The sequence below is a fragment of the Strongylocentrotus purpuratus genome, unplaced genomic scaffold (assembly GCF_000002235.5).
Source record: "Strongylocentrotus purpuratus isolate Spur 01 unplaced genomic scaffold, Spur_5.0 spur5_scaffold_15, whole genome shotgun sequence".
In the NCBI taxonomy this organism is placed as follows: domain Eukaryota; kingdom Metazoa; phylum Echinodermata; class Echinoidea; order Camarodonta; family Strongylocentrotidae; genus Strongylocentrotus; species Strongylocentrotus purpuratus.
Genome location: NW_022145600.1, coordinates 13,922,861 through 13,949,155, shown reverse-complemented (window position 1 = coordinate 13,949,155; position 26,295 = coordinate 13,922,861). Strand labels below are relative to the sequence as shown.

At 37.6% G+C, this 26,295-nt stretch overlaps 2 protein-coding genes across 2 annotated transcripts; one reads left to right on the top strand and one right to left on the bottom strand.

Moving 5' to 3' along the window:
- Window positions 1-3,092: 3,092 nt before the first annotated feature.
- LOC105439037 (putative pre-mRNA-splicing factor ATP-dependent RNA helicase PRP1) lies at window positions 3,093-17,000 on the top strand. Its single transcript, XM_030985635.1, has 12 exons — window positions 3,093-3,234; window positions 6,909-7,224; window positions 9,583-9,782; window positions 10,301-10,502; window positions 10,923-11,099; window positions 11,630-11,884; window positions 12,418-12,676; window positions 13,390-13,581; window positions 14,325-14,447; window positions 15,255-15,445; window positions 15,884-16,053; window positions 16,627-17,000. Exons 1-12 carry the CDS (start codon window positions 3,170-3,172, stop codon window positions 16,727-16,729), a joined length of 2,253 nt encoding a protein of 750 aa, XP_030841495.1. The 5' UTR covers window positions 3,093-3,169; the 3' UTR covers window positions 16,730-17,000.
- Window positions 17,001-20,443: 3,443 nt separating this feature from the next.
- On the bottom strand, window positions 20,444-26,029 carry LOC115924043 (BRCA2 and CDKN1A-interacting protein-like). The gene is made up of 7 exons (XM_030985634.1): window positions 25,873-26,029; window positions 24,957-25,031; window positions 24,465-24,545; window positions 23,948-24,046; window positions 23,205-23,392; window positions 21,814-21,985; window positions 20,444-21,292 (listed from the first exon to the last, which is right to left on the bottom strand). Exons 1-7 carry the CDS (start codon window positions 26,014-26,016, stop codon window positions 21,122-21,124), a joined length of 930 nt encoding a protein of 309 aa, XP_030841494.1. The 5' UTR covers window positions 26,017-26,029; the 3' UTR covers window positions 20,444-21,121.
- Window positions 26,030-26,295: the final 266 nt, after the last annotated feature.

Below are 26,295 nucleotides of genomic sequence, written 5' to 3'. Positions count from 1 at the left end.
AATTAAGATTAAAATGTAAACTAAGCGTCTGAGAAGACCAATCGTGTAGCGCCTCATATCGTCTTTTTGTTGCTCGGAAGCCCAATCTCAACCATTTATCTGTAAATCCTAAACCCCCAAATGTAAGTATTAAATAATATTTGCACTACTAACATGAGGTTATAGATCAGAGCAAGAGTAATTACGAGATTGATAGATTCGTTGCATAAAGGCATTATCCATCGACCTTGCATATCCTACGATTAAAAAAGATTTCGCACGCGGGCCGCGAGCGAATTTACATTGCCTTCCTACGATATAAATATTCGCATTGATATTCGCGTCAGCCATGATAGCCAAAGACCATTTGTGTAAGGACAATGTACTCTGAATTATTTTCGTAGTACGCATGGCATGCGAAGATTTCCTGTATCAAGTGTCAACGGACTCGAACATTTACGTTTGCCTCTATTATGTGAAAGCATACTCTCCTTTTTCTTGATATTTTATATCTTAATTATGTCTGAAATTTGTTGTTGTATCCCCTACTGTTAGGCCATATTGAGGAATAATTAAGTTAAAATACTTCAGATTACTTAAGAAAAGGGAGGGTCACAGAAGAGAGAGAAGCGGAGAGAAGCTATAGATCCGAAGAAGAGGCTATGAGAAGAAGAAGAAGAAGAAGAGGAAGAAGAAGAAGAAGAAGAAGAAGAAGAAGAAGAAGAAAAAGAAGAAGAAGAAGAAGAAGAAGAAGAAGTGAAAATGAGAAGAAGAAGAATTAGTAGAAGAAGAAGATTGAAAGTAGATTAAGCCGAAGAAAATCGGAAAGTAAAACTGAAGTATATCAGCATCGGACGACGGTTGAACAACATTCAGACACATAATTATGATTTTCAAACTTGTTCCTGTGAAATAGTACTGTGAATTGTAAATGTAAATATGAACAAAAGTCCTCTATGGACATAATAAAGAAATGAAATGAAATCCGAGAGCAACGTTGCCAATAAATCGACTATGCATGCTTTTGAAAGTCAGAGAATGATCGACTTGATCGCTTAGCTGTCACATCTTATAGGTTTCCAAACTGATCAAGTTTCACAAAATTTGATGATGTGGACATTTTAGACTTTAGGAAAAATCCGAAATCAAAATATATTAAGGCAGCCCCTCATAAATATGAGACTGACTGCATGCATGTAGTTTTGAAATTGCCGTCGTTACCATGAGACTATGAGCAGTCCCAGGTCGAAAATCCCATAGAGACCAATAGAGACCATTAGAAAAATTCTATTGGTCTCTAATGGTTTATGTTGGAGTCTATCGGTTTCTGTTGGACCCATAGAATTGAATCCAATAGAAACCATTCAAACCATCAGAAACCAATAAAAACTAATAGCACCCATAGAAACCAATAGAAATAGAAACCAATAGGACCAATAGAAACAAATAGGACCAATAGAAACCAATAAGACCAATAGAAACCAATAGGACCAATATGACCAATAGAAACCAATAGGACCAATATAAACCAATAAGACCAATAGAAACCAATAGAACCGATAAGACCAATAGGACCGATAGGACCAATAGAAAACAGAAAACCAATGAGACCAATATAAACCAATAGGTCCAATAGAAACCAATAGAAACCAACAGCTAAATCTATCTCATGCATATTCATGATTACTTTATACGTGTTCACAGAAAATTACATTTATCATAATTTGTTCAGCAACTTATGACAATGTACATCAATTTTGTGAATTCTATCTTATTTCGGCAACTAATGACCAATAGATTATTTGTTTAATCATGTTACAATTTCATTCACGTTTTAGCAATAGATATATTGATTATAATGATTACTAACCAAGAAATAATCCATGTATGTTTATTATATAGGAATAGTACAAGCCTTCAGTTAAAATAAAGGATATTCTTAAACTCACTTCAAGTGATCTATATGACGAAGTTACTGCAATTGAGTTTATAATATACTTTTTTTGGTGGGCAGTTGCTAAAATCGATTTTGATTTATCATTATTGATTTACCCAGGCGCGTACGCAGGATTTTTTCAAGGGGGGGGGTTTTAACATTTATAAATCGGTCCGAAAATTTCGCAACGACTCAGTAAGAGGACACATTTTTTTTTTTTTTGGTCCCAAAAAAATCGCAACGACTCAGCCGACCGCTGAATAAGCGGGGGGGGGGGGGGGGGGGGGGGGGGGGGGGGGGGGGGGGGTAAGAGGACACTTTTTTTTTTTTTTTGGTCTCGAAATTTGGAAATTTGACATTTTGCTTGGGGGGGGGGGTAAGGTCACCTTTTTAGGTCGGCCATGGGAATAATTTTTTTTTTTTTTTTTTTTTTTTAATAATTAAAAAAAAAAAGGGGGGTTTACACACAAAAAATTTCCAAAGGGGGGGGGTTTAACCCTCCAAACCCCCCCCCCTGCGTACGCGCCTGGATTTACCAATAAACCATTGGACTATTGGTTTCAATAGGGCATTCCGAATATGGGACCATTAGAAACCCATAGAAAAATCTCTAATGGACCAACAGGAACCCATATAGAAAATATCTAATGGACCAACAGAAACCCATCATAGAGGAAAATATCTAATGGACCAACAGAAACCCATAGAAGACATGGGTGGATGCTGGTCCAATAGAAGCTTTCTGTTGGTCCATCAGCATTTCTTTCTGTGGGTTTGTGTTGGTCCAATAGATATTTTCTAATGGTTTCTGTGGGTCCATCATTTCACTTTCCCTATTGAAACCATTAGACACCAATAGCTCTAATGGTTTCTGATGGTCCAATAGGATCGGATCCTAATGGAATTTCGACCTGGGGTAAAATATGATTCCCATTTTACTTAAAATTATGTACGACTCACTTTAAAAATTCAAAGACCGTAATAGGTATTATTGAGGCTCAAAAATTCCAATAGACGACGCATAAGTCCCAGAAAAAAGAGGCCAGATGCTGTTGTTTATATACCAGTTTTATTCGTTACAATATAGCTTTGTTACTCAACGTTATACGTGCTCCGGCCGCTTCACTGCTTGCACATGTACTACTACAATATGTTCGCGTGCTTAGTTTAGGCAGTAACCACTCATAGCTAGTATACTGTTTAGCAGGAGCGCTTGCTCGTTTGGCCGGTCTGCTGCTGAGAAATCTGAGCAAAATGTCAAAAAGACGTTTAGATATCGATGATTCATACAGTAAAAGGAAGGGAGAGTCAGACTATAGGTAATGATAATGATGAAATATTTAATTGATTGCGTTTTGTAATGTATAAATACTTATTTTATCTTGATTTCACGTGTTGCTGATCGGTGGTGTTGCTGCATTTATTTTACATTGACTATTGTATTGTAACCCGTACCCCTCATCTCACGCACGTTATTCATTCGATCTACGTGAATGGCCAATGCAGTGGCACTGGCAGTGGCATGCAGCATGAGTGATGACTAGAATGATGATGGATTGAGAATTTGAGATTCGACCCTTGAATGATGCTGCCATGCCATGGCTGTTGAGTGTTGATAGGCACATTCATGGGGCACTAGAGGGCTTCGCTCGCGTACGACAATCTGAATGGCCTTGCTGCGGTGGGTCGGCAATAATCGGCCCAAAACTGAGATATGGGAGGTTGGAAGGATATAGACCCTATGTTTTTTAAATGTTATCCGGTCTTACCCTTAACCATCCTATGTTTAATCTATGTAGAAATAACATGCGAGTGTGATAAGAGAAACATCGGGCCCATTACTGAAGTAACTTTTTAAATATTAGCCTAGAAATGACCACCAAACAGAAAAAATTGACATTTTTTCCCGACAAATCTTCATAAAATCTGAGTTATAAACAAGTCACATCTAGGTACACTAATACAAATACGATTTTCTGAAAATTCAGGTATGATTTATTAAGTTTCTTTCAAGTATATTTCTGCGCATTGCAGCGCCAATATTCTACACTGCTTCAAAATCACACTTGAATTTTTTTTTTGCAACGAATTTGATACGAGGTCCGCGAGTGTTCCCCGTTCCTTGCGTGTTGAAAGTTTGGTAATACATAGTTTGCATTGACTCGCGCACGAAAAAATGGTCGAAAACAAAATGTCAAATGAAGAAATAAACAAGCTTTTGTATAGTTATAAGAGTTCTACCGAGGTTTCTTTGTCGATTAAATTGATTATATAGTCTCAATTAGAATTCAGAATTATCTCACTGAAAAGTTAAGAAGCCGACGATGTTCTCGATCTTAGTTATTTTCATTTTGCCAGCAGCCGATCTAGCGTTGTTTGGGCAAAAAGCTAGGCCGCTGCCTTCCCACGCGAACCCTTCCGAGTCCAGCTAAAATGGCGCTCTGCGGAGCTCCGAAGCTGCGTTGGTATCGCTGCAAACTCTCAGCCGGCTAGCTCCCCACGAAGGACCATTCGCGGTATGGCGAGAGTGTGTGTGTAAAGTATGATTTTGGATTCGAGAACGCACGTAATGCAACCGTGCGCGTCATTTTCAGCTGTCGAATGTATACGACCAATTTTACATGTACGATTTTTAGTACAGATACTTGGTCAGTTTTCTTCTTATATCTTTGGTTTTACAACATTTAAAAATATAATTTCTTCAAATTTGCTCCTGACTCGGTTCAGACTAATTGTCTGATGTGTTTTCAAGTCAATTTTTTTAATATATTTTTTTGCATGAATTTGCCTAGTGTTGAAACACTTTTTCATCTCCAAGTTTGTTATTGAAAATTGCAAAATGATAAGATGGACAGGGAAATGAAAGCCTAGATCTAGAGTAAAGGAGCCGGTAATCGGCTAGACCGAAAGCTTCAGTCTCTATAATCGTCGGTTGTTCCACTGAGACTACGTCTGGCTCCACTAGACCTCCGGTAACCGGAGGTCTAGTGGAGCCAGACGTAGTCTCAGTGGAACAACCGACGGTATAGAGACTGAAGCTTTCGGTCTAGTAATCGGCCAGCTCCAGTTTTCGGCCGATTGGTTGGATGCAAGGTAAAATCACTCTAAAATACATCGCATAATAGCATAACACATATCCCACACATACCATACCATGCCAGTGTCACTGAAGAACCACATTTGCAATGGAAAATATATCCTAAAATATCACATTTTAGCGATGTAATCGCCGGTCCCGCTACCCAAATCTGAAAAATCGAGTATCTTACGCGTGTCTGTAAGAAATATGGGTACCATAAAATGAGCTTTATTTCAAGTATTTTTCAGATTTAGAGCCCGATTTTGTGCTAGTCGCAAGCTCAAAAGTATCTCATCGCATGTATTAAATCAATGCAGCCGCACACCGCGACGCACATACGATATCTCTGTCTAATTCAGATTCCAACTTCCGATCACCGCTGTGCCTGTCTTCGGCCGATTGGTTGGATGCAAGGTAAAATCACTCTAAAATACATCGCATAATAGCATAACACATATCCCACACATACCATACCATGCCAGTGTCACTGAAGAACCACATTTGCAATGGAAAATATATCCTAAAATATCACATTTTAGCGATGTAATCGCCGGTCCCGCTACCCAAATCTGAAAAATCGAGTATCTTACGCGTGTCTGTAAGAAATATGGGTACCATAAAATGAGCTTTATTTCAAGTATTTTTCAGATTTAGAGCCCGATTTTGTGCTAGTCGCAAGCTCAAAAGTATCTCATCGCATGTATTAAATCAATGCAGCCGCACACCGCGACGCACACACGATATCTCTGTCTAATTCAGATTCCAACTTCCGATCACCGCTGTGCCTGTCTTCGGCCAGGCGAGCACCAGGGAGCTCCGGCGTGGGATACCTGCTCCGCCCGCTTGTGCTGTACATCAGCGCGGAAACGCACGGGGCGCGCGAGCGCTTCCTATTGACTTTGTACATGCGGCCGTAAACTGAAACGCTCGGCCGATAACTGGCTCCAAAACAGTGAAAATTGAAATTAATATTGTCATGGCAATTCGTGATTTTTTTCTGGGATTCTTTTTTTGTTTAAATAATAATAATATTTGCTTCATGATTTGAACAAGAAATGATAATAAATAGGAAGTAAAGAGTCCTAAAAATAGGATTTTGTCTTAAGTGGCTGAAAACGGGCTCCTTTACTCTAGATCTAAGTTAGATCTAGGGCGCTAGGAACAGAGGAAAGATTGAAAAAGGAGGAAATATGGCAAATGTCTATTTTGGAAAGAGAGACAGAGAGAGAGAGAGAGAGACTCAGAGAGTGAGAGAGAGACACTGAGAGATTAGGAGAAAAACAAAAGAGAAAAGAGCAGAACTAGAAAAAGAACTTCCGGTTGGAAAGATAGAATTAGAAAGAGGAGAGGCCACAACAAAAAGTGAAATAAGTGGCATAATGGCATTATTGTCCCGTCATTTGGCATGTGATAAAGAGAAGAGCAAGGCATATTAAAAGAGTTTATAAATGGGGAAAGGAAGAAAGAAAAGAGGGCCGGGAGCTCTATTGTTAAAAATAGGAAATTGGGCACAGACAAAAAAGCAAGTAAATGAAAAAATTAAATTAAAACAAGAGATGAAATTAAGAATATTCATATTAGAATAGGAGACATTGAGAAAAGATGAAATTTGGAGAAAAAGAAACATACTGGGCTAATGGGATGGGTAAGATGGACAAAAATATAGAGTTATAGATGGAAAGAGAAACAGAAAAAAGCTTGCACAGGAGAAAATTTTAAAAGATGACAGGAGTCAATAAATATGTAGGAATAAGATAAAAAAGGAAAATCATATTACTAACTCAATATTCATTTTGTGGGGATACACCTGTAGGTCACTGTATGCGTGCCATTGATATGATGTCCTGTCTGTGCTCGGTTAAAATCAAATTGAAACAGACTGGTCAGTAAATGTCTTGCTTGTTCCTTTACCAGAGACAGGGATCGAGACAGAGAAAAGAGGGACAGAGATGACGATAGAGGGGACCGGGATCGTGACAGAAGAGATCGTGACAGAGATAAAACGCGATGGGAGTCTGCGGGGGTCACGAGTGCCCCCATGTCCATCCCAACCTCTACCGTGGCCATCAACCCCTTGAGCCTCACACCTTACTCACAAAGATACTTCACCATTCTAGCCAAGAGGAAAACACTGCCAGTATGGGAGTACAAAGACAAGTTTATGCAAATGCTAGAAGAACAGAAGATTATTGTGCTTGTAGGAGAGACTGGGTCTGGTAAAACAACACAAGTAAGATATAGTGTAGAAAAGCATGTCATTTATGTGCAAGAATTTCTGTGCATTATCAAAATAAGTTTTGTGTTTATGTATGGTTCAGTATTGTAAAGTGTCAAAGTGGTCCACAGACAAAAATTCAATCATGTAAAATTAGAACATGGAAGGAGTATGACCTGGGACCCGTTTCACAATGCCTTTTTTTAATGACAAGTGACAAAAATCAGTGACAGATCTGCTGATAATCAATCAGAAGCAAAGATTTCACTAGCTTAAAACACAAACTGTGAAATAGGGGCCCAGGAGTCATAATAATACTGTAAATTTATCCAAGCTACACAGAGTAGATTGCCATTGGTAAGATTTCAGCTCTTTCAAACCAAGCTAATAATGTGTATATCAGCTTGGCAGGGAACATTTAAAGATGAAGTTGAGTTCTGGTCATGCGATTGCATTGTGAAAGAAACGGTGTGGAACCGACCAGAATAGGTTGATCATCTAGCATATAAGAATTTGTGTGTATTGCAAGGTTCTGGAATCATCAAAATGATCAGAAATTTGGCCAAGTCTTGGTAAAGTTACAAACACTTGCACAGAAAGATGTATATGGCACTACACGAACATGTGGCATAAAAAGCCGCCCCCCCCCCCCCCCCCCCGATTTTTACGATGTTACATGCATATTTAGAATATGAAGGCATTTGAAGAGCCATGCTTTTCAGGGAACATGTCTTAACTGATGTTCTTCCACACTTGCATAATAGGAATGAGTGATGCTCACAAATTATTTTTCACCTCTTCCCAGAACTCAACCTTCTCTTTAAAGCTTATCAGTACTAGTTTACAGGAGGGATTAGACCGCCCTGCAAGGTCACTAGACAGGTGGTTATCTCATCAATTCAGCTCTAATTTAACATAAGAAAAAGAGGATCATGGGGGACCAATGGTCACCGATTAGGCATTGTTTAATATAGAGAGGGCGCAAGTAGCTACATGTAGTGCAGTGGGCCTTTAAGTTCAAGTTCAAGTTCAAGTTTATTCAAACCAATCAAACACAACATTTTACAATCAATTGACACAAAAGAAATAAAAAACATGATAGGTTTGGGACCCCGGAGAAGCAGAGCTTGTGATAAGGGGCCCCTTAAAAGGTACATAAACAAAAACAAAATAACAGTATTTAGAATAACCGATGACAAAAACATATATTTACAATGATAACTAATGAGTAAATATGGGAACAGAAAAAAAGATAACACACATACACATACACACCCACGCACACACACACAGACACACCCACATACACACATACACACATGGCTTTCCAGGATTTACTTTAACATATTTTGTAATCTCTCAAAAAGATATTCTCGACAAGTATGTTTAAACATAGGTAGTGTTGGACTGGATCTGATGTTTTGTGGCAACTTATTCCATTCTTTGATACAATTAATTACAAAAGAGTTCGAAGCAGTTTGTGTTCTCGCAAACGGCTGATGGATAAGATTTCTCTGACGTGTGTTGTACGAATGGACAGTCGAATTAACAATAAACGCATCTTTTAAAAATGAATTATTTTGAGCAGATTGAGATTTGTACATGAATATCAAACAATTCATGGAGACTAATTCATCAAGAGGCAACATCTGAAGTTGCACAAATAAAGGATTACTTGGACTTCTGTAATTTGAATTTGTAATGAGCCTGATAGCTTTCTTCTGAAGGACTATTAACTTGTTTATATGGCTCCTATACGTATTTCCCCATGCAACATTACAATAAGTTAAGTGAGGCATAATGATAGCATTATAAAGAGTTACTAAAGTTTGCTCTGGTAAAAAAAAGCGTAACTTAAAAATCACACCAACACTCCTCGAGACCTTGGTACAAACATTGCTGAGGTGATCTTTCCAAGTTAAATGATCATCAACTGTAACTCCAAGAAACCTTACATTTTGACTCCGGTTGATCAGATGACCACCTATTGTCAGAGGGTCAATATTATCTGGGATTCTTTTGCCCCTTGATCTAAAAACAACATATTGAGTCTTACTAGCATTTAACAAAAGTTTGTTGCAACAAAACCACTTAAATATATTGTGAACTTCATTATTTGCAGACAAAATCAGATTATGCATGTCTTTGTGGTGAGAGAGCAAGCAAGTATCATCAATTGGCTTTTGGTAGATATTTCAGGTATCTTTAGGTAAGATCAAACTAGTTTCTTTGTTCTGTTTGTGTTTTGTAATGGTAAGCTCTTCGAAGGGAATTGAGAAGAAGAAAAAAATTCTAAAAATAGATTTTTGATGACGTCACACTTCACCACTCTATATCTCCTCAACTTTTTTTTTATCATGATTTGGTTGACAGATCCCTCAATGGTGCATGGAGTATGTGAGGAAGAAGTTCCCTGTGAATTCTATGAAGATTGTTGCTTGCACCCAGCCGAGGAGAGTGGCTGCTATGAGTGTAGCCCAGCGTGTAGCAGATGAGGTCGATGTCGTCCTGGGTCAAGAGGTCGGATACAGCATCAGGTTTGAAGACTGCACATCGAACAAGACGCTGGTCAAGTAAGTTTGTTTTTCTTCATATTTAAAACAAAAATGAAATTGTTGATAACATTGTTTTCAAACAATCAAATTCTGCCATTCTTTTTTAAGTAGAAGGAGATAAAAAAGGAAAGGTAATTGTCTTATTGAGCAAATCTACTGTTGACAATTTTTGTTTGAAAATATTTCATGGCATGTCCGCCTACCTTTCAGGCATGCACATTTAGTAAGGAAAAAAGTTTGAACCATTATTCCTTGAATACTTAACTAAAAGGCTACTGTGATAGTTTAAATATTGTGAAATATTTTAGAAAACCACTTGAAACTCATTTTTAAATCCTAAACAAAATTAACATAGCTTCTTAGAAATGATGTTAGTTTGTTATGTAGTTGATTGCATGATTATGCTTTTGGAAGATCAGATGTACATATTTGTACATTTGCCTCATAAATGTAAAATTCTGATTGCTGAGAAAATTACAAAGGGTACAGTTTTATCGCCAGAAATAACAATGTCTGTAAACAATGTTGCCTTACAGATACATGACTGACGGTATGTTGCTGAGGGAAGGTATGACTGATCCCTTGTTGGAGAGGTATGGGGTGATCCTGCTCGATGAGGCCCATGAACGTACCGTAGCTACAGACATCCTGATGGGTCTGCTTAAAGAGGTGGAGAAACAGAGATCAGATCTCAAACTCGTCGTCATGAGTGCTACCCTTGATGCCGGAAAATTCCAGGTACCCAGTCAAATATATTACAAAACCTTTCTGTTACGTGTACTTCCTGTGATGAGGAATGGCTGTCCATCCCCCCCCCCCCCTCCATCCCCCTCTTACCAGGATTGTTACATTTCTAGTTGTCTTTCATTTTTGAAATATGAAGAGAAGCCTTGAGGTTATTTGAAATTAAGGAAAGGAAAGGGTATTGTGCTTGATGAAACAGCTATGCAAAAATGAGAGGCCACTGCTTTGTGGAGACTGGTTTTACATGTAATCTAAAGTGAGCATAATATGCAACATCATGCAAACAACTATATTCTTTTGCCTGCCTCGTCATATCCTCTGTTTGGAGCCAGAAGGGAATTAACTTATATATACATTAACACAGAGTTAATGCCCTTCTGGTTATGTTTTGAAATCTTGTGTTATCTCTTTCAGCATTATTTTGACAATGCCCCTCTGATGACTGTCCCTGGACGTACCCATCCTGTAGAGATCTTCTACACCCCAGAGCCAGAGAGAGACTACCTGGAGGCAGCTATACGTACCGTCGTTCAGATTCATATGTGTGAGGAGGTGGAGGGAGATGTCCTTCTCTTCTTGACTGGTCAGGAGGTAAGAAATATTGTAGCACTTTCATATCCATGGCATAGTAGGGTTGAGCGTCGTGACTTAGTTCACCACCAAAACCTATCATGTAGTAGTAATAATGGTGGTTATTTTACCCGACTGCCAAGAAAGCATAAATGCTTGTTAGTAAGCAACCAGACGGCCTACGGCTTTAGGTCCTCCCAAGAAACCTGGTAATGAGGATTAATGCCTACCAAAAGGCACCAGCGCATGGCCTTGGTTTCGAACCCGGGTCACCAGATTACGAGACCACTGCTCTACCGACTGAGCTATCGCCCCTCCTTATGAAATTAGCAGTATTCTTTCTGTTGTGTATTTTGGTAGAGTCTGGACTCAATATTGATACCAGGATAGGATATAATATAGCATCACTTTTAGCTTAGCATATCATTTAGTCAAGTTTTTATGGGGGGGGGGGGGGCTTGTTTTGGTTGATACTGCAGTTGATTTGCATCTAAAAAATGAATGAAAATGGAAGTTATATTCAAACATCAACATTGTTGTCATATCTGCAGGAAATAGAAGAGGCGTGTAAACGTATCAAACGAGAGGTAGACAACCTGGGTCCTGAGGTAGGGGACCTGAAGACCATCCCTCTCTACTCCACCCTCCCCCCTGCCATGCAGCAGAGGATCTTTGAGCATGCCCCGCCCAACAAGGCCAACGGAGCCATCGGTCGCAAGGTGGTGGTCTCCACCAACATTGCTGAGACATCGCTGACCATCGATGGCGTCGTGTTTGTGATTGATCCTGGATTCGCAAAGCAAAAGGTAGGAATGGTGATACAGTCAGACCTGCTTTAGTGATCACCTGTATATAAAGACCACCTGTCCACAAAGACCACATTTTTTGTTTCCCTTGAAAATAGTTTCTCATTGAAACATGTACTAAAGAAACCTGTACTTAAAGACCACCTTCCTATAAAGACCATTTTTCTTGTCTCCCTTGGGTGGTCTTTATAGATAGGTTTCACTGTATTATGACTTTGGACCTCCTTTTTTTATAAATAGACCTTGTCGTTTCATGAAACCAACTCCATGAGGGTCATATCTTTGGCGGCGACCTTACACCAACCGCTTGAAAAAGTAAAATCTAAGAGAGTGGTTGCACAAATGATACAAACGTCCAATTTGCATGAAAACGTGTGTTACTAATGACAATATGACATCAAAGAATTAATAATAATTGATGATTTTACAAAATTTACACGTTTGGGTTTAATCGTGAAGGACACTATTAAAATTTGATTTCATATCTGTGGCAAAGGAAAGATTGATTTAATGGTTATTTGATATTTTGGTAGGTGTACAACCCTCGTATCAGGGTGGAGTCTCTGCTGGTGTCGCCCATCAGTAAAGCCAGTGCCCAGCAGAGGGCTGGACGTGCTGGCCGTACGCGTCCAGGCAAGTGTTTCCGCCTCTACACTGAGAAGGCCTATGATAGCGAGATGCAGGACAACACATATCCAGAGATCCTGAGATCCAATCTGGGTACCGTGGTGTTGCAGCTCAAGAAGCTGGGTATCGATGATCTGGTTCATTTTGACTTTATGGACCCTCCAGGTGAGTGCACCTCTGTCTGTCTGTCTTTCCTTCTATTTTCTATCTGTATCTCATCCTCTCTTTTTCTGTTTGTATGTCTCTCTGTCTCCTCTCTCTTGCTGTCTTTTGTGTGTCTCCCTTTGTCTCACCATCTCGCTCCATTTCTAATTTTACTGTCAATGTGATTCTATGCTTGTCTTAATTCTTCATTCAAATTGAAGCCACTTTTAATAGTTATTAGGTTGTTGCAAAGGTACAAAAAGTATAAACTGGAAAATAATCATGAAACACTATTAGATTAGTAAGATTAGTGATTTATCTTCAGTTTTGTTTCTTTTTTGTTTGCTTAAAGAGAAGGTTGAGTTCTGGAAAGAGGTGAAAAATAATTTGTGAGCGTTATAGTATTATGCAAGTGTGGAAGAACATCAGATAAGACATGTTCCCTGAAAAGCATGGCTCTTCAAATGCCTTAATATTCTAAATATGGCATGTAACATTGTGTAGTCCCATATACACCTTTCTGTGTACAGTGCTTGTAACTTTACCAAGACTGGGCCAAATTTCATAGAATTTTGAAGATTCCAGAACCTTGCATTACACACCAATACTCATATGCTAGATTTGCAACTTTTTCTGATCAATTCCACAACGTTTCTTTCAGAATGACCAGAACTCGACTTTATCTTTAATAAGGTTTTTTTAAAAAATTTTGATCCTATTTCCCTCTCTGACAGCCCCTGAGACTTTGATGAGAGCCCTAGAACTGCTCAACTACCTGGGTGCCCTGGATGACAGTGGTGACCTTACCCGCCTGGGGTCAATGATGGCCGAGTTCCCTCTCGATCCTCAGCTGGCCAAGATGGTCATCGCCAGCACTGACTACAGCTGCTCCAATGAGATCCTCTCTGTCACAGCTATGTTATCAGGTAATGCATCGAGTGTCCCGTCTGAGTGAGTCCATCTGGTCTGAGTGTGTCTATCTGGTCTGAGTGTGTCTATCTGGTGCCATGTACAGTATGTTCAGTATTGTTCTCCTTTTGTTAGACAGGTTTAAAGATCATTGTCACTATTCCAGGTACTCATTTTCTCAAAATGCCATGTGTTATAAATCATACTTTGACTGATTGACTGACTGACTTAGTCATCACTGGTCAAATATAGGATACATGTTCAATATTGCACATAGCTGGCATGACGGGAGCTGAATTTTTTTACAACGATGATACAAACGCAAGCAGATTTTGAATGTTTGATATTAGCTGAATTTGTAATATAGATAGAAAATAGTTTATGGATGAACTTAACACTTTTATCCCGTTGAATACAAAGCATGAGATAGCTCTAGCTGGGGCCTCTGGGAAATATGTGTCATTTCGAATAAAATCTCATCCAACAGATTAATGAATAGCAGTGATATCAGTTCTCAATTGATTCTAAACAGGAGTGTGAATTGTGTAAGATTGTAGCTGCATTCAATGACAATAATAATGCAATTCCTTCTTCCCTTCATTATCACCATTATCAAAAAACAAGGGAATATGTTGATTGTATAAAGTGTTATTTAATCCATCCCCACCCTCCCTCCCCCTTACTGTTGCGATGCTTTGCTGCAGTAGTCTAAACAGTGTGGGGAATCGGCCGGCGGCCCCCGATTTCTAATTTTGTTTAGTCCCACAGTGCTTCCTGCGACCGAACGAGGCCAAGAAGCTCGCTGACGAGGCTAAGATGAGGTTCGCTCATATCGACGGCGATCACCTGACGCTACTCAACGTCTACCATGCCTTCAAGCAGAGTAAGTCATTCAAATCTGGGTAGCATTTCATGAAACCGTCGTAAGTACAAGTTCACCGACATCCCATTGAAACTTGTGTTATACTTAATACACACATTTCAATGGGATGTTGGTGAACTTGTACTTATGACGGTTTTGCGAGACGCTGCCCAGTATCATATCATTAATTTTGAATATGGATGAATGGCTTGATGCAATATTTCTGGGGTTAAATACAGAAAAGCAACTAGCAACAAATCTCCCATGTGTAATCACTGTGCTATGCAGTATAAGAACAAAAGGTGAAGTGCATTATGCTTATTTCATCAAGTTCTAACCCATGGTTTTTGTTTTTTCATTAAGATATCTCCAAATGAGCCTTTAAAAATGTGTTAATTTTAAAATAAGCAAACAGATACGTATTTCACATTCATCATGGCCAACAACAACAAAAATTCTAAGAGAGTATGAAGCATTACATTTTAGTATACACTTTATAGATTGCTGGAGAGACTTTGTTTATATCATCTGTTTTAAGTATGTGAAAAGTCAGTTAAAAAATCAAATTCTCATGTAAATGGAGGGTGACCAAGATGTTCATTTTGAATTTTTTGTAATATCTGTAGATCCAAAAATCACTTTTCCCATCTTTTTTTGTTATTAATAAAATAAAAACAATACAAAAAATGTAAATAGCGCTTGTGACATAAAGTTTCAAAGCGCTGTACACAAATCAAGATTACTTCGAGAAAATCAATATTGCATATTCCTTACTTACTTACATTGGTCTTTCTATTTTCTCATTTATCTCCCATTGCCATCACCTAGACAATGAGGACCCTCAGTGGTGCTACGATAACTTCATCCAGTACCGATCCCTGAAGTCAGCGGACAGTGTACGGCAGCAGCTGGCTAGGATCATGGACCGCTTCGCTCTACAAAGGACCAGCACAAACTTCAACAGCAAGGACTACTACCTGAACATCCGCAAGGCTCTAGTCAATGGATTCTTCATGCAGGTAACGGGCTTTGGATATCCTGTAATCTTGTTTTGGTTTTGTCTTTAATGTTTGTTCAGATTGGGGTGAGTTGGCACTTCTCTAATTGCTCTTGATCAGCCAACAAGTCATGTCATTAAAAGCCTTTCTTGTGTAGAAAAATAAAAAAATAATTGATGTTATGACCTCATTAGGGTTTCCTTTGAAATTTCCCTCCAAGGAAATCATAATCTATTCTTTAGACACCACGTGACAACAGTTGGTTTAAACCATCAACTTGCTTAGATAACATGTTATGATAAAAGCAAATATTAGCATCCATTTTCAGAGCAATCAACGTTTTTCACCATGTACAGTTAAATAGTTTTGACTCTGCAGGTCACATATATGTATAAGAGTTGAATGTTTATGTGAATAAAAAAGTAACGTTTGTCTCTTGTTCCTTGTGCTTCATTGCAGGTTGCTCACTTGGAAAGGACTGGTCACTATCTGACGGTCAAGGATAACCAGGTTGTCCAGCTTCATCCATCCACCTGTCTTGACCATAAGCCTGAATGGGTTCTCTACAATGAGTTTGTACTGACCACTAAGAACTACGTCCGAACAGTCACAGATATCAAGGCAGACTGGTAAGTGATTCTTTGTTGGCTGACATTATTCCAAAATTAATTTCTATACCCATTAATGACTGTAAATCATGCAAATTTAAAGTGCTGTATGACAATACGTAAGACTTCCTTTAATGTATGACAGGTTTGATTGAAATATTCAGTCAACATGTGATTCTGAGGGCGTCCCTTTTTATGAAATGAGTGTGAATAACATAAATCTTGTATAATATGAATGGAGCAACTTTTAAATTGACTTGAATTGAAAGTCAAAATGCATGTACACAGCCTGATGAAAATGTACTTTGTTCAGATTTTATCTATAAAGTTTGAAACTTGTATTAAAAATGAACATCAAGTGTTGTATTATTTATAAAAAAAGTTTCATCTTCAAGAAACTGAAGTTTTGAAGAAGATGGAGTAAAGTTTGTCATGAATATCACTTTCAAACTGACCTATTTTCGCAATAGACAATTTAAATCACAGTTGAATCTGCATAGTAAGACCAATAAGTAATAACCTATTTGTTATGAAAAGTCCAACTGTATTGTGTGAAATCTGAATGTGTTTTCTGTATTTCTTCCTCACATATAGGTTGATGCGTCTCGCTCCCCAATACTATGACATGCCCAACTTCCCCCAGTGCGAAGCCAAGAGGATATTGGAGAAAATCGCCATGAAGATACAAGGATGCTAGGATAAACAGTAATGTCACCTGATTGGATCATGTGATCGGTCACGTGACTGATCATGTGACCTGTTTCAGTCTGATGTAAATTACATGGAGATCCAAGAGACTTATTTTCTGTGAATGACTCACGAGTAGTGTAGCACAAAGTATGTGTAATGTCGATGTCTATGTAAAATTGTGTTTTGATACCATACAGGCATTTCAATTAAGGCTGTGCACAACAGTGTAATGAGGTACCCGAGTACACTCCCAGGCTTACAAGCGAATACTCAAATATTCGGACGCCATGTTTTTTTATAATTTTTTTGAATTTTTTTGAATTTTTTTGATTTTTTTTTTTGTTGCCACCACCATACCTTTGGAGCAGTATCCCAGTTCCGTCGCCGAAAACGCATGCAATTTTACTTCGAGTTGCAGTTGAAGGCGCCGATTTAATAATAATAATAACAGTAAACAATGCTGTTTTAAAAACCAAAGATGGCAGAATAATCCATTTTCCTTCAAGTCCAAACAGAAATCCAGACATTTGGTCCCAGTTTCTGAGTGGTGAGTTTGACAGTGCTTGAGTTGGGAAACATTTTTACCGACGGCACCATGCCAGCGGCCGCCGCTCACCCGGGCACGGGTAAGCGTCGGCCTGGACAGATTTTTTTTTTTTTTTTTTTTTTTTTGCGGCCGAATATTCAGGTAAGAGAAATCGTACCCGAGTAGTTGTCAACCGTGCGGGTACTCGAGCATTCGACTACACGTCGCAGCCCTAATTTCAATGTTGTTGGCGTGTGCTGGAGGCTCTTGCTCTTAGCTTTAAAGTTGCTCATGCCTGGGTATGTAGAGGGCAGCACACGGATATACGCACAGGAGCGTAATACCCATTGGCTCAATGTTATGTTGTGATCACCAAGTTGACTACTTCACGAACGACTATATACCCATGCATAAACATCTTTAACAGCTTAAGGTAGCTACTCCTTTTTAATCACCATTATGAGTAAAAACAATGTAAAGGAAGTGATATTTAGAACAACATACATGCTTCTCTATAACACACTCTCCATTGTTTATATATTTGTATGAATTATCATGGAATATTTACATCTAATTATCCTGACAATCCCCTGAAAACAAATTGCTATGAATGAAATGAAAGAGGGTGTTCAAACTTTTGTAATTTGTCTGAGTTGCTGCCCTTCTGACAATATATTCAATACCTATACAGTATAGGTATTGAATATACTGTCCCAACTTTCTCTTTAAACTTGTATAAGGCTATTACACAACCTCATTTTATAGTAAAAAATGTTAATCACCTCTCTATTGATCAACATATAATTTTTCCATCAGCTATTAAGAGATTACATTTGTGATTGTATTTCTGTACACCACCAAAGTTGAATTATTATACATCTGACATTTGCATTGACATCGCATGTGTATTCTAATTATACCTCCCTCCCACTCATTACATGTGGTATGCAACTTCTAGCAACAGAACATGTGTGCCATGTCTATGTATATATAATCTGAACTGGAAATCTTGTATTGAATACTAAAAATCAACATTTCAACCATTGCTTATACTGTGTATGGTTGATAATAAATTACTTGTCAAGAACAATGTTGCTTATTTCTTGTTCGCGACTTGACTTGGGACGAGACGCGACTGGGACGATACATTATGTTTTACTTGTTATTATTTTTGTTGTTAATAAACTCAAACTCGAACTGAAACTCAAAACTCATATGTTTATCATGCCTGAAGGTATAGAAATCATTTTGTATGGCATTACATTTTTTCTTCTTCTGTAGTTGACATGGTAGCAACAATTCAGTTATATTTATGTGTCATACAGATGCTATCTGAAGTAGGGTTTCAGGATTGTTTACCGGCTTGTAGATGGTTAGAGAATGGGACTCATTAATTAATCAAATCCCATTGAAATTCTATGTACAGTCATATTTGTCGGGAGGGAGGGGGGGGGGGGGGGGGTTCATGAGGCCAAAGAGGTGGAGAACCACATTTCTATTCCACATTTTTTTACAAAGTGGAAAATGAGTGAATGTATAAGAGTAAAATTTGTACAAATGAATTCTCAAACCAGTATTTGTACTACTTGTACAACCTTTAAATGCAACATGCAGATTGTTCTGTTATTGTGTTCAGATGAGAGGGCCTCTATTTGATTTACAGTAGGCTGTATCAATAGGAAGGTATCTGTACCAAATAACAGTTCAGTTTGATGAAATCATCCTGGGTTTTGTCTGTTGTCGCTAGTCACAATACTGTTAATAGAAAGATGTGTCTGTTGCAGTGTATGTAGAAATGGGCACTGGTTTTCTCACGGCTTTAAATGGAAATGTACAATACATGTGATTCATGTAATTTGTCCACAAAATGTTTGCTCTTGATTTATATTTCTTCTTTACATGATAGATCTGAAAGAATCATAAAATGAAAACACCTTATTTTCAGAGTGATTGTTTTAATATCTGTATTTTATATTCATAATTCAAATGATTATTACACAGTAAATGTTGCAACATACAGTGCATATCAACATGCTAACTGCAAGATAAAAATAGAAATGTACTTGATGTTCATATCAATTTCCACAATTACATTTAGGTTGATGTCCGTTGTCATTTTGACATAATTATGTAGCATGAGGAGGTATTGTACAACTAATGTATGTATGGATATGTACATAGTTCATGCTTTAGGAGCATTTCTTTGTTGCTTTTTATGTTTTCTATGTTTATTTCCTTTTTACGTTTACAATGTACATGCTGTCTAAGAATCTTGTGGCATTATTATGCTTCGTGTGAAAATTAGTAGAAAACAAAATAAACACCTGGAAACAACATTTTTGTCCGTTCATGATTGTGTGTCTTTGTTTACATCAGAAATTAAGTGATATCGTACAAATAGGTAGAAATTATTAAATTTAGAGAGAAACGAAGCACATAATATGCACATTGAATAAAAATTTGTATTTTAAGTAAGGGTGAAGCTATTTATCATTTTCTTATAAATGGTTAAAATTTACTAAAAGAATATGGCTACAAGAGAATCAGAGGAAACAAACTCAAAGCACACAAATAATGAAAATGAAACAGGAATTGATGTGGAAAAACTCTGCTTTATATTCAGACATGCTAATTGCTGTTATCTATGGTAAACATGTAGAGATGGGACATGATTAAACTTCATGATATAAAAAGTCAACAATGCATATTTAAAATTTGGGTACATATTTTTCTCTCTTCTTTGCACTGCTTGATGACCTCTCAAAAGCCATAAAACTAACTTTTAAAGCTGATAAAAAGTGAGACACGATTCCCAACGGCTGGAAATAATTAATTTTGTTAGCATGTGTACTGAGTCTTTAAAGTTTAAGCTATAAATTAGCAATAAGCTACAGAACCCATTTGCATACTGGTGAAATAAAAAGTATTATATCTCCAACTTCTGCAAAATCTTTAAAAATTAATGGATGTTGAATAAATCAGTTTGTATAATACTGGGGGGCTGTTCGTATAATATGACACCTAAGTCCAAAGAAGAGGTTCTAGTACCTGCTCCCATGGCAACTGCTCCATATCATACAGTAAATTAATTCTTAACTTCAACCCTGAACCAAACAATTGCTATACCTAAACCTAACCTAATCTACCCCTATATCTTAAAGCCTGTCTGCACTAGTTTGGCCAGAAGGGATTAGACCTTCCTGCTGTGGTCACTGACAGGTGGCTATCTCATCAATTAATATAAGAAAAGGGGGATCATGGAGGATCAACAGGTTCTGCTTAGGCAAATATATATTAGGCTATATAGAGGGTGAAAGTAGATCGAGGAGTGCAGATAGGCTCTAAACTAAATGAAAGAAAGGGAGGAAATGTCTCCATTCCTGATATTAAGTCATCTATTAGAGTAAACAATCGAATTGTCAATCTTTATTATAATCAGGACATCATGATAGAAAGGAAATAAGCAACAATTGGGCACGCAGCAATTGGCCCTGTAGATGGATGGAGACGTATCAATGGACAATAGCTTGCTGACTTGTTTAAAAATATGATATCTAACACATTCAATATTGATAGTCTATCCATGTAATCTCTCTTTATCTATCCTCTTGGTAAATTAATCTACATGAGCATTTTTTTAACTTCAGGAATTTCAAAGCAAGATAAAGGAAATGTTTTTGTCGGTTGAATGCTGTAATATCTCCTTTTCTTGTCAAAGGAAGTGCTTCGAAGTGTGAAGAGAAAGAGGTGTCAACCTTCCAAGCCTTCCAAGACGGCGACAACGGTGTAGCATCCAAGGAATTTCTTCAAAGCATTTTCTAAGAAAAAGAGTGATCTGTCTATAATCTGTTGATTGTCTTTCTATCAGTCGCATCACACAGCAAACACCTCTTGTATCTCTGTGAGGATATTGTTCATTTTGCTTGCAGGTACAACCATGACAACACGGAATGTTTTCATCTCTGCGTCGTCTTCCGACCACTTCCCACCCACTGCTCCGGCCTGGTCCATTTGGCTGGGGTAGTGCAGGTTTAGAACAGACTCCTGTAGTCAATACACAGATCATTGATAGAGAATTATCAATATGAACAGAGGGACATCAATTCTTTTGTACAACTACTGTACTACATAGACCCTGCAAAACCTTAGCTGAATAATTAAACTTTGATGCACATCTTTTTGCTAAATAGTTTTATCTTTTATTTTGTAGACTATTTGTGCCTATTTGTGCAGTTTGTAACCACCGATTCGAATAATGTACCTCTTTTGGCCTCAAAAGTCTTATTTTCTTTATGAAATTCATAAAGGGCTCATGAATTTGGAAGTTTGATAGACAGTGAATGAGGGGAAAGGGAACCACATTCTAAATTTGTCTTGTAGAATCTAGTTGTGATACAGATCAGCAAATATTTCAATGTTTATTAATTGTATTAGTATTTCTTAATATTCTTAACCATTTGCATTGATATTTCACCCTAGCATGCAAAACATATATTATTTAGTTCTGTATTTTCTTTGTGGGATTTCATTATAAAATTTCTTAGAAGGCTATTACATCGTCTCACCTTGAGAAAGATTTCGTCTTCAGCATTGGTGAAAATCCAGTCTATGCTATCGATGTCTGGAGTCTTTTTCTTCTTGGATGGGGGTTTGGGCTGCTGATAGGCTCTGCTCATTAGGAGATAGTAGTCAAACTTAAGATGAGGGTTTTTAGCTCCTGCTCTTCTGATGTCACTCCTGAAAGATAGAATAATAATAATACTAATAGTAGTGAACATTGGGAATGCGCCATGTCTGTCCAAATTTACACTCCTGGGGGGTGTTTCACAAAGATCCTAAGTCGAACTTAAACTCAAAGTTGGACTTAAAAATTATGGAGTGCCATTTGTAGCCTTAAAATAAATTATATTCTTAAGCAAAAATTCAAGTATTTTAGACTTTTCATAAATTCCACATCCGGAACATGCTATCTTCTTGATGACAGAAAATATGAATGATTTGAACAAACATTTTATGCCTTTTAAAATAACTTTTACACAATATTTTCAAAGATGCTTTCCATAACTGTTAAAGCCCCACTGTCCTACTTGTAGCTACTTGCTCCCTCTATATAGAAAACTTCCCTAATCGGTGCCTGTTGGTCCCCTATGATCCTCTATTTCTTATGTTATTTGAGAGCTGAGTTGATGAGATAGCCACCTGTCAGTGACCTCATTGTGTGGTCAAATCCCTCCTAGCCACACTAGTGTTGATAAGCTTTAAGTCCAACTTCAATAACTACAACTTAGAATCTTTGTGTCGTTGTGAGAAAGTGGTATAATTGTGGGCATACATCTTTAAGTAATTCGAGAAGGAAAATACCCGCAATGAATGAAAAATAGCCAAAAAGAATGGGGAAATAGCTTGATGAATGAAAAAAGCCATTAATTCACCTAATTTTTAGTTTTCTCCTCTTATTCCCATCACTCCATTTATTCATGTTTCTTCATCTTCTGCATTCATCATCTTCCCGACTTTTTTCCTCCTGTATTTATTTTTTCTTCTTTGACATCACACATGGTTGTACCACTAATTGGAAAATACCCCCCCCCCCCAATCAATACTGATTTATTTTTTCTTGATGACTCATCACGTTTTAATTAATTGATTTTTCTTTCATATGTAATGTTTTTTAATGATTTTCTGCCTATGGGTCCTGTCAATGTGAGTGCAATTACAGGCGTGTCAAGTAGTGTTCTAACAAGTCGCTTATACTTTATTTAGAGAGTACCTGAACTTGCAACTTCTTTTTACAGAACTAAACAAAAGCTGTATATGGACCCCCCCCCCCCCCACGCCCCCCAAAAGGAAAATAAAGAACAAAATATTGTTTTGTGATCGGTCCTTTACAAATCCGTTAAATCAAACAAGTACTCTTGAAACAATGATCTGATTAAATTTATGAGATGATACTTACTGGAGGCTACTGTGGAGAGGAGGAGCGAGCTGATGAGGTATGTTAACAAAGCGCTCGCACAGCAGAAGACCAACATTGTGTGACTCGTCCCCAAGAATCCTGGACAGTTCATCGACCTGTTCGACTGAGTTGCAGGCTGAACATTTATCCACTATAAGCTTGTGGATTTCTTGGATGCATTCAGTGTTCTGGGGAGATTGATGTGAAAGACTTAGTACTAAAAGATGCATCGCTTGGATGTGTTTGGGGGGGGGGGGGGATTGTGGGTGGTCGTGATCAATCCCTTCCCTTATTCAAATACTATTGTAAACTTTTGAATTTTCAAGCCTTGTCAATTAATTGATGACTTTCTTGCTTAGTTGTAGGAAATTTGGTCTGAAACCCCACCTCATCATAAGTGCTCTACTGATGCCAGTTTACTTTAAAAGAATAGCACAGAAACTGGAAGATTATATTGTCTGTTTGGCGCCAGAAGGACATTAATCTGTATACTTGATTATAGAGTTGACGCCTTCTGTCTCTCAATAGACAATATATTCAATATATTGCATGATTCTTCAGCATGAAATTAATACAGTCAAACCTGTCTATAGCGACCGCCCAAGTGAAACACAAAACATGGTCTTTGTAGACAGGTTCCTTAAGTACCTCTTTCAATGAGAACCATTTTCAAGGGAAACAAAAAAATGTGGTCTTTGTAGACAGGTGGTCACTAAAGCAGGTTTGACTGAAGTTTCATTTACCTTCTTCTCAATGATGTTCAGTACTGTAGTAAATCCAAACACATCATCATCATCATTATCATCAGAGTCACTCTCTTCTGCAAGTTGAGCATCACTTTGCTGTAAAGAAACAAAATGAGTAAAGATGATGGTCATAGCAATGGCTTTCTCAATATGCATCCCTCCGTCATGCACATACACATTCACAAGATGAACTTTTTATAAATATTTGTCTAATCATAGCAATCATACTAACAAAACAAAAAAAAATGAATGTTTCCATATTTGGCTTTAATATGTCATTTTCATGTAGGCAAGTTTAAGAGAAATATGGTAAAGTGAGAAAATAAGGAAGGCCTTTTTAACTCTACACATCATGAGGGAGAGGAATGACACAGATTACAAACACAAAGTACAACTAATATCTTATAGAAAGTCATTCATAAAGTCAGATTAACACTTTCCAAACTTGTTTTATAGCTGAGCGAGCCACATACACTGTATTAGTATTAAAGATATGTTTGAAGAGCGACATTACCTTTAATACACAACCAACATGATTCTGGGATAGTATCAGATCGGTAAGTTGACTGGTATTCACTTTGGTCTTTGAAAAAAGCTGTAAAACAGAAAACAGAAAAAATGAAAAATAATAATTAAATACAGCCTCTTTCAATGATATTTCTGCTGCATACGCTTCAATGATCTTACCCTATATCAACACTCAAGTTTAAAAGACAGCCAAAATATCAATTATAAGCTTAAGTTTGTTGGGTTTCAATTTCCTTCACCTGTTAGGATTTGTTTTTGGTTTTGTTGGTAGACTAAGAAGCTACTCATTCATCAAAACTTTCCAGATGTATTAAAAAAATGGCTATTTGGAGGAAGATGGGCATTAAATCAAATTCTTAATGCATATATGTAATTCCCTTCTAACTTTGAACAAAATTAAAGGTAATTATGGAAATTCACAGCAGTTCTTAAGACGAGAAATGGAATTGAAATGGAATAAAGAATGATCCATTCTTACGTGCTGCAACAGTCGCTTGATGCCATGAAAGTCATTATCTTGGGGAGGAAACGCTTCAAATTCTATCTGAACTTCCTGTGTTCAGAAAAGGGAAAAAATGGGAGAGAAAACAATGTTCCAAAATACAGAGAAAAATGTGGGAGGGGAAGTAGGGAAAGAGGAAGAGAGAGAGAGAGAGAGAGAGAGAGGGGGGGGGGGGGGGGAGTAAAACAGAACAGTCTCCAGTGTATGATTGTATTAAAAAAATGTATTTAAAAAATGGCTGTTTGGAGGAAGATGGGAATTAAATCAAATTCTTAATTCATATAAGTAATTCTCTTCTAAAAGAAATATGTGATTGTCTATCTTGACCATTCATTGTCGGGCGCTGGAAATGGATTCCGTGGAATAAAATACCCCCAATTTCGCTGTCTACTTTTACGATTTGTCCGTCTTCAAGTTCAAGAGGATTTATCGCTCATAACGTGAAAGTCTAGCCTCTGTACAAAGTACAAATGCAAAGTCAATGTGAAATGCATCAAGAAAATCATCACAGAATCCGTTTTTCGCATCGCCACCGCAAGGATCAGAAATAAGAATCCTCCGCGAAGATGAAGACGATCATTTTGGAGGACGCATCTGTCCGCATTTACGAAGACGATCCTCGTTCTCGGGCCAGCGCCCCTAGGCCTACTGAGTACTGGTTTAGTGAAACAAGAGGTATGATCCTTCTTTGTATGAGTTTACTGTCAGGCTGTGTATGAGTGCCTCTATGATATGAGTATGACTAGTCTATGTCTATGAATGAATTTCAGTGCCAGCCGGATGGGCAAGAAAACTATACATAAATATACGCTTGTGGGACCAATCACAATAATAGTGACTCTCACTCTCAGCTCAGTGCCTTTCATACAAATCACCCTCAAATCAAATTTACCTCATTTATTTCTTCATCAGAAGAATCACAATCTTCATCTTTATCATCTCCAATGTCATCATTTTCCATTTCGTCGTTATCATCACTGGAATCGGACTCCTTTTCCTCCAAGTCAACACGTTTTTTCTTTGAGTAAGTCGCCATCTTGTGCAATAGTTTGTCTCGTTCATCAATTTAAATAATTGTTTTTATCTTTACTCTATCTTTGTAAATTTTTATGAATAAATTAAAAAAAAAATATAATATTTATTTTCAACATATTTTTTAAAGGAATAAATATTAACTAATTTGGAGAAAAATAAATCAAATAACACAATAACAAACATACCCTGCACTGCCTGTTTAGGCTGTAGCAGACGACATCATCATAAACGTAACAGCTACAGTCGACTGTACACAAATCTGCATGCAAACAGTGCACAG

Coding starts and splice junctions, on each gene's coding strand:
- LOC105439037 (XM_030985635.1), top strand. CDS start 3,170: ATGTCAAAAAGACGTTTAGATATCGATGATTCATACAGTAAAAGGAAG. Junction 11,100..11,629: donor TCTTCTTGACTGGTCAGGAG/GTAAGAAATATT, acceptor TCATATCTGCAG/GAAATAGAAGAGGCGTGTAA. Junction 14,448..15,254: donor CTACCATGCCTTCAAGCAGA/GTAAGTCATTCA, acceptor GCCATCACCTAG/ACAATGAGGACCCTCAGTGG.
- LOC115924043 (XM_030985634.1), bottom strand. CDS start 26,016: ATGGCGACTTACTCAAAGAAAAAACGTGTTGACTTGGAGGAAAAGGAG. Junction 24,047..24,464: donor ATGTTGGTTGTGTATTAAAG/GTAATGTCGCTC, acceptor GTTTCTTTACAG/CAAAGTGATGCTCAACTTGC. Junction 23,393..23,947: donor TGAACATCATTGAGAAGAAG/GTAAATGAAACT, acceptor CAATCTCCCCAG/AACACTGAATGCATCCAAGA.